The sequence below is a fragment of the Cyanistes caeruleus genome, chromosome Z (assembly GCF_971803275.1).
Source record: "Cyanistes caeruleus chromosome Z, bCyaCae1.hap1.1, whole genome shotgun sequence".
In the NCBI taxonomy this organism is placed as follows: Eukaryota; Metazoa; Chordata; class Aves; order Passeriformes; family Paridae; genus Cyanistes; species Cyanistes caeruleus.
The window spans coordinates 43,554,306-43,563,246 of NC_141732.1; the positions used below are offsets into that span (position 1 = coordinate 43,554,306).

The 8,941-nt window shown below is 37.2% G+C and overlaps 1 protein-coding gene across 6 annotated transcripts in view; it reads left to right on the top strand.

Annotated features, from left to right (window-relative positions):
• The window catches only part of GOLM1 (golgi membrane protein 1), a 34,893-nt gene extending 26,381 nt beyond the window's left edge, over positions 1 to 8,512 (top strand). For 5 of the 6 annotated variants that reach the window (XM_086868899.1, XM_086868900.1, XM_023943373.2 and 2 more), the window contains 4 exons: positions 3,050 to 3,179; positions 4,381 to 4,665; positions 6,640 to 6,753; positions 7,057 to 8,512. In XM_086868899.1, the coding sequence (XP_086725025.1) occupies positions 3,050 to 3,179; positions 4,381 to 4,665; positions 6,640 to 6,753; positions 7,057 to 7,121 (594 nt within the window). In that variant the 3' untranslated portion in view covers positions 7,122 to 8,512. Of the gene's footprint in view, positions 1 to 3,049; positions 3,180 to 4,380; positions 4,666 to 6,639; positions 6,981 to 7,056 lie in introns of those variants that run through there. The other variant, XM_086868898.1, reaches the window with a different exon arrangement.
• Positions 8,513 to 8,941: the final 429 nt, after the last annotated feature.

Genomic DNA, 8,941 nt, shown 5'->3' on the forward strand with positions numbered 1-8,941 from the left:
TCTCAGTTGTTCACTTACCCAAGAATTTAATTTATAAAAGCATACTTAGTTACCGTTAGTGCAAGATGACCCTCACAAAGTCTATGTATGTTTTTGTCCAGTGTTTTCAGCTGGAATAATTACTATTTTTAAGATGCATGTGCTTCTGTAATAGAAAAAAAATCTGCCTTAAACCAGAAATAAAATGGAGTGTTGGTTGGTTAATAACTAAACAGCTTTTTTTAGAGCTCTGTAATTTCAAGAATGATGTATACTTCTTGGCTGAAGAAAATACAACAGATTCAATTACTATTTTTTTATCCAACTACTTCACCTTTAAAAAAATCAGCAAATACTCTTCAAATCTATTGACATTAAGAATTAGTTAGCTAGAAATGTATGAAAAGTAAAAGGATTTTGCATGCATAAGAAAGAGGTAACTTCTTGCTACTAAGTCCAGGCTCAGTATTTTTGCAGAAGAATTCATGCCCAATAAAACGTGAAAAATGATCTTATGTTCAGTTTCTGATGATTTCTATTGTGGAGAGTGATCTTAATGAGCTGAATTATTTATGAAACAGAACCATGTTTAAATGCAGCATTTTTGTATAACTGATTGAAGGAAGATGGAGTTTTGAACATCTTTACTGCAATAACCAAATATTCTGCAGTAACATTTGCTTATCAAGCATTGGTAAGAGTTAATGCTAGATTAGCTGCTGATACTGGACTTCACAGTGCTGACAAAAAGATATCTTGTTCTGCCTGGCTTTCATGGAAATTAAATGCTTTTCAGAATAGCCAAGTAGTCATGCTACAACTCTGGGTTCTTGGTGACTTAGCTACTTCATTCTGAGGTAATTTTTCCAAATATCTGAGTGAATATTTGACAACACAGTGTTTTACTGCCCTCCTTAGATACATGGGAAGCTTTGACACCACCAATGACAGCTGGTAACAGAAAACAATCTTTTAAACTCGGAGACTTTCTATACCATAAGATTGCCCGTTCATTTATATTGTAACAGATATTAAGAGATTCATATCTCTAAATGTGCATATGCTTGTTCTTTCTCTGCATATTTGGCTTTTTTTTTATTTTAATTTTTTTTGTAAATTAAACAAAAAATAAAAATGCAACAAAAAAATCCCCATAGAACAAATGGTTTTGTAACCATTTGTTTTACACCAGTTTTTTTCACTAAACTGGTGTAGAGCAAAATGGGCTCCATGTGTATTTCATATTCAAAGTTTGCATGAATTGAATTGACACAGCTCTCTGCCAGTTACAGAACCATAACACCATGAAGGTCAGAAAAGACCTCTAAGATCCCCCTCTAAGTCCAGCCATTAATCCAGCATTGCTGTGTTCACCACTAAGACATGTCTCTAAGTACCAAATTTTTGTGGCACACTTTCTGAAAACTTCCAGGAATGGTTATTCCTCTGCTTGGAAATCCGTTCCAATGCCTGACCACCCTTTTAGTGAAGAAAATTTTCCTAATCTCCAATCTAAACCTCTTCTGATGCAACTTGGGGCCATTTCCCATTGTCTCTTGTTACCTGGGAGAAGCTGACCCCCACTTCAATACAACTACCTCCTTCGGGGTTATTCTGGAGAGCAATGGTGGTAATGCAGCAAGTTGACGATGAATGGGGGAGCATTCCAATTTCCAATGACCATGGAAGTAAGCAGGCAGGTAATCCTGTATCTGAGCTTATCTTTTTGTTTTCTTTTTCATTTCAAGTCTCTCTTTGATCATTCTCATAAATTCATCTGCAAACAGCTTAGCTCTGCTCCTTCCTCACTGGCCCTGGCTTTGCACTCTGATTTAGTGTTTCTGAGATGGCAGTGGGGAAAGAATAACTCCATATATCAGGGTAAGCAGGGTCTTGACTGCTTAATCAATGACCATGAAAGGAAGAGCCTGGGTGCTATAAGGGGTACCATATGAGCCATAGGGCTATGTTAGGGGAATCATGGCCACCCCATCTTTTCAAGCCTCCACTACTTCCATTTGACTCCAGAAGTGTGCTGTAACTGGAGAATCACCATTCAGGCAGCTCCAGATTCCCTGCCTAGAGGATGTGTGTTCTTAATTTCACCTATGTGAAAGTGCCTGGGTACATCCCTCAGTTCACTGATCATCTTTCATTTTCACCTGGAACTAATGGTGAATCGTAAGTTGAGTCCTGTTTCTCTTAAGAGGTCTAGTACAAACCTACACCCCCAAATACTTAATTCATATAGTCTGGGAGTGATTTCTAGAGAGGTAGTGACATCGCATTCCTGAACATGTTCCCCATGCTATAGATGAGGGGATTCACTGACAGGGACAGCGGCAAGCACAGAACTGCTAGCCATTAGATCCAGAGATGGGGAGGAGGTGGAAGAGGGTCTCAGGTGGGCAATCATGCCAGCATTGACATACAGAGAGACCATACATAGAATTCTAATTGCCCAATTAAAGATCTTCAAGATAGTGTACATCTTAGGCATAGTATCTAAGTGGGTCAGACACTTACAGCAGTCTAGCACCAGAATTCAATACATTCTTAAGCAAGCTCCATCATGTTGAACAGATATTATTTTCTAGTTGGTTAATTTACACTTTTCTTAATCCTGCATTTAATATAGTTACAGACCAGTTCTATACAAGCCTTACTCAGCTGAAGTCTAATGATGACCAAACTCAGTTTTCCTGCCCTGTAGACTATTAATAGCAAATGGCATCTGTTTATTTGCTCTGCTGACCCTGACACAGTAGCAGAACAGCACTTGATAAATGTGTGGTGTTACTGCTGTGACACTCCCAAGAGTAACCAAGGACAGTAATCTTGTCATTAGCTGCAGTTAAATAAGGTATGTTAAAATTCTCCTGATGTACTATGCTGTTAGAAACATTACTGCATATTCAGAATTGTATGGTACTTCTATCACTAATAAAAATTTCAGTCCAAATATTTCCAAGTGTGTTAGGATTTTTTCCCATGCAGAATTCTACTTCCCTTTCCAAATCCAGGTGTGGTTTTATAGACCAGCGCTTATCTGCATACATTCACTTTATAGGTCAATACTCAACTGCCAGCCTTGAAGCAAACCGGGTTCAAGCAGGCTGACTTGGAACAGCAGAAAAACAGTGAAGATGTTTCTAAAGCAGTACCTACAGTAACAAAGACAGATCTGATGCAGGCTAAAGGTGAGATGGAAATCCTTGCCTCTCTAACAACTGGTGGACATTTAGAATGAATTTTTGTACACCAGATTAAGATGAAAAAAGTGACACCAACAGTCTGAATGTTAATCAGGTTTCCTGATGAAGGAAAACTTGTTTCTCTTGGTTCAGTTTTATTGTAGTAGGTGTGTTGCACATAAAGAAAAATATAAATATTTACAATTCTGGAGTCATTTTCTTCATTTAGTATAGAGAAAACACCCAACTTCTGGAAGGAATAATTTTCAAGCATACTTAAAATTTGCTTTCTTTGTAAGTTTGACATATTCAGCCTGGTTCTCCTTCTACCTGTGGAGTAGTTGTAGATTTACAACAAACACATCCATACTTCCCATGTGTTGTAATTGAGAAAAACTCAAGAAAGAGAAATTATACACTTGGGTTTAGGTTAGTTAAGTCTAATGACTCCATTTTGCACTAAGCTTCAGAAACTACTAATTTGAATGGATGTATCTTTGTGTGTCTGTTTTGCATAGTAGTGCATCTTATAGGAGTTCCGTTCTTAAATTTAATTACTCCTAAATGCTATCTTAAATTACAATCTTGTGAGCATGTAGCTCTCATTTTAGAGAGCTAGTAATTAAAGACGATGTCTAAATATAGTTTAATTGAGAAAATTTTATGATTTTTTTTCAAATTAAAAATGCCAGATACATGAGAAAAAAATATATATGTTAATGTCAGCTAAAAATTACAGCACTCCTGCACTTTTTTCTTCATGTTTAAAAATAACAGACTTGGATACTTGCAAATCTGTCTATGTGATACTTTGTCCTGAGCTACTCTTGAACATCAAATCATTTTTATTGTTGCTAGTAAGATGTATTACACAGAAACCTGATGCTTATCTATGCATACCACCACAATTTTTATATAAACTGCTCTGTTTCACTTGCCCAATTTATTAACCACATGTACCAAAATGTTAAGGATGTAGAAGCATGAATCTGTTGACAGAAAATAAAGTTCCCTTCTTTAGCTGTTCCCAGTAGGAAAAACATGAGTTGTCTTCCTCTTATCTCTGGAACTGATGTGATTGAAAGATACTCTTTCAGAGGAAAAGAATTTAGTGAGAAATATAAAGCATTATTTATTAAAGGTTTTTAACTTGGTACCACACTGGAATGCATTATTTTTTTCATGCAATCATTTTTGTTGTTTTCAGAAAGAACAGAGAGCCTAACTGACATCAGAAAACAGGAGCCTAAGGCAGAGGAGGAGCAGCTTTCTCGTCAGTTGGAAAAACCTCAAGAGTCACTTAAGGCTGCTGCAGGTCATGAGGAGGTGCTGCCTGAGTCAGAGAAGGAGCCAAGTCAACCTGAGGATGAGAAACGTGTAGCTGGGCAAGATATGTTAGAGCCAGCAGCAGAGCAGGATGCCAGTGAAAAAGTTGAGAGGGAACAGTTCCTAAACTATGACGATAAGCAGGACTTGCACCCTGGACAGGCTGGTTTGTAGCATGTCATGTATTGTTAAAAACAGTAACAAAATGAAAAGTAAAGAAATTAAATGAAAGTGTGGAATAGGGCATGATTTCTACAGCAGTGGTGGAAGCTTAGTACAAGTTTTCATAAAGGTTAGCGTGATGTGGAAGGTGTCCTGAGCAATCACGTGCAGACCATGAGTTAAGATGGAGGCTTCTGATTATGCAATATGAAGCTGCCAGTCTGAGTGCCTCTGCATCCCTGTAACAGCTCTACTGGCTCTCCATTGGCTCTACAGTGTTTAGGGAAATTTTCCCCCTTTTTCAGTATTGGGGCTTTAAAAGAACATGGTGCATCTGAAAAGGATGAGATGTTAATCATCCCAAGCACTGATGAGTAGAGGGTTATTTATGCATGGATGTTTTGTAGTTAGTCTTTTTACAATGTCAGTGTGTGAATACTAGCTATTCCTATTTCAAAATAAGCTACTATGAGTAAAGCTGTTAATTCAGGCTTCAGGTATCTGAAGTTTATTGTTGTGAGTCTTCAAAAACATGGATCAGATACTGTAAAGTTTTGCCAGTTTCTGGCATCTGTCAAGTGACCCTGAACTACACATCTCAAGAGCACTGAGCAGCAGAGTATTGATTCCGTTTCTAGACCTGACCAATCTCTAGACGTTTGTCTGTCTTGAGGGATTTGGTCTCAGTGGCCCAAAGTATTCAAAAGGAAGCCTTATAGCAGTCAGAGCAGGAATTGATGCCCACAAAAAATGCTGTTTGTTTTTCTAGTAAATGCATCCTTAGAATTGTAAGTCTCAGTATAAACATTGTTATTAACTTGGCAGGGATAAATAATCTCATCTGCATTGCTAAAACAATATTTTTCAAATTATTCCAAGAAGATGCTGGCCAGAGCAGGCTATACCCCGAAGAGGTGTAATTACAAGTTACCTAAAATGCTTTCATTTTAATGGAAATAAATAGCTGAAAGATTAAAAAAATCATCCAACAATTAGTGCAAGGAAAAAATCTCTGCCATGCACCGCAAGCAAGCTCAGTTTCAAAGGTCTGCATTTCTTGGCTATAAAGGCTAGAAGGATATTCTTAAGGCTTTATTGTTCAGATTTACTGCATGGATTTCTTGCAGCCAAAGGAGCTAAGGTAGAAAGACTTCTTCAGTAGTCTGGGCATCCATCCTCTTTCAAGAAGAGCCACTTCTGAATTTTCAGACCTTTAGGTCTGTAACTATAAAAATCTATTTGATGTGGTCTGAACATGAATGACATAAGGCTTACAATTTTCAAGCCTCTTTCTCAGCCACTTACTAACTGGAAGGCTTATCTTAAGAACATTTAGAACAGAGTCTGTGATCCATCTTAAGTGAGATTTGCTTACACCTCTCAGCTGTTACCTTTTTTTCTGGTTGATTATTTGAAAAATAAGGATAGTAGTTTGGAAATCAAAAAAGTTTCCATTTTTGTCTGAGTCCTCTATCTGAAATCTTATGATAGTTAATAAATGTTGCTTGAGAGATGTTAATGACTGGGTGAAGAAAATCTCTTCTAGGAGAAAAGTATTTTTGTGACAACGTAGCACATCATAAAACACCTTGCACTATAATAGCATTCCACTCGCTGGAAAAGCTAAAACAAGAAATGGTATTTAGCAATGGCTTCAGGTTTTGCCCTTACTTGGGCTGTCCTTTAATGAATTCTGAAATTGTGTAATGCTCTTTATATTCATCAGAGCTCTAGCTGATTTTCCTATGCTTTCCAAATCCCAAAAGATTGTCATCCATTTAGTTATTTTGATAGGATTTACAACCAAAGTTCCTCTGAAAATTAACACTTCAAAGGAAAAATAATACAAAAACCTACTCAGAACAGCAATTCGTTCAGCAGCAAAGTAATTCTGTGGAAGATGTTTACAGCCACTCTTTTTGTGTGCAGGCGACCTTATGGTATAGAATGAAACTACTTAATTTTAATTTTTTTCCAGACAAACAGGAACATGAAGCAGTGAACCAGGACAAGGATATTGATTACAATTTAGATGTGAATGAAGCTGAATCAGAAACAGACAAGCAAGCAGCACTTGCAGGGATTGAAAATGGTAAAAAAGAAAAAACACCAGTTTTAACCTAAATATCACACACTGAAAATGTTAAGACCATATATTTCAAGATATCCTTAGCAAGCTATACCTAACTAATTTCTGTTTGTTTTTTGAACTTTACCTTATGTCTAGTGTGACCTATTTTCTGTATAGCACCACTGAACCTACTCTTTAGTGGGGGATGTGGTATCTACACAGTATTTAACTTAGAGTATTTCTTCTGCTGTTTTCTAGCTAGAACTTTCTGTGAAGAACTTCTGCCTCTTAAAGAGATTTCTTTACCTTTTTTCCCCTCATTAGTTCAAAACCCTGAAGATACAAAGAACCACTTACCTGATCATGGTGAAGGACGACAGAAATCGTGAACAAAGGAAGTTCATGATGCAACTGAGTCACCTCTTCATCCAAATGCAGCAATGATCCAAGCAAAGTGATCTCAGAAGGTTTTGATTATCTTCTAAAGGCATGACTAAGAGCCCAAACAAAGTAGTATTTTCTTGTGACATTTTAGTACTGTTGCAGTGGGGAAAAGAGGTAAATTTCTGGAGGCCTTTTTTCAAATGAGTTTGACCTGTGCAATGACTTTCTCCTTCCTATCAATTATAAAATTGTAATATGTAATAATATATAATAAGGAAGCAATAAAGGTAGTAACTTTTAAGTTTGCTATCTTGTATAGTCATACTACAGTATGTAGTATGTGTGTGGATTGGTGGTAGATGATGAGCAGTCCTCTGCCAAAGATGGATCTCTCCTCTGAGCAATGCACAGCAGGGAAAGCCCCAGCTTAGTTTTAAGAATTTAGGAAGGAGCTGTGTTACCATAACAAAACACAGGAAGTATGAAAACCAGGCCATGCTGCAATCTACTCTTGTGCCTGTTCTGGCACCTTTTTACTGCAACACAGACTGAGAAAGCACAACTGTAATCCTCAGAGACTATGCAGAATGATATATGTACCTGGGCCTCTAAATTAAGTTCATAGATTAGCTTCAAAGTTTAAAAAAAAACCCAAAAAGGATCCTGACAATAGCAGCTTCTTGTTAAAGAGATTAGCAAGGATGATTTTTCTGAAAGCTTTGTTGGATTCCACAAGGTCAGTGCTACAGTTTGGTTTGGTTACCCCTACCTTGCACAAGTTTAGTGTAAAAATTCAAATTCATAAACTTTTCATGACAGAAGCCCTCTGAAATGGTACTACAACTACCGTTCATTCCACCCAGCCACTATCTTCTGTGGAAACAGAGGCATGCAAATGCTTGCCTTGTACAACAGCAAACTCGGCTGTTCAACATGGCTAATCTCTCCTGGACTTCTGACAGAGGTAACCATACAATGCATTTACAAGACATGGCAGTGCCTTCCAAAGGTGAAGCTTTAGTTGTTGTGAAGTCCTATGTTAATCACAATGTATTATCTTGTTAATGTTCTGCAGTCTTTTTCTTTTCTGTAAGTTGTTAAATGTAAATTAAAGACTAGTTTACTTGCTGTAAACTTAGAAATATCCTCTACTTATCACTAAGGCACCTTTAACTGCAGTTCAACCACCATGTATATCCAGCTGGTTTGAAGAAATTTTTGTATTTGTGTCTGATCCCATGACTGACACCCATGTTTGGAGCGTTCTTTGTGAGTATGAACCAACCTCTGTTGAGACAGCATGGCAGCAAACAGCTGTGACTAATTTGCCAACCAGCATTCCATAAAGAAATCACAAATTTGTCTTTGCTTTCTGTTAAAGCACTTCACTTTTTAACTCCTTTTCTGGTGTGTCATTTTTCAGTGTACTAGTTTATAGCTGCTGTACCTTAAGATATCTAAATATGCAAGTGGAAGGCTGGCTCTTTTGTGCATGACAAGAGTGTTAGTTATCATCAGATGAAGGCCAGAGTTTAAGTCAAATGATTCCTATTAAGCCTAAACACAGAAACAGTTCACTAACAGTTTTTCACCATTTAAGTAAGACCTAACAGGTCTGGGTTACTACAGTCAAGACAGCAGGGAAAACAAATGCTTGTAAGCATCTGTTCTGACAAGTATTGGTAAAGTCAGGTAATTGGCATTTTTTTTGCAAATAATGACATGTTTTAACATCAAAATGTTTACCCATAATTTGGATAAAAATATTTACTCATCATCTGAGCATTTCCTAGGACTTAATCTGTAAACAATTATGCAGCTGAGA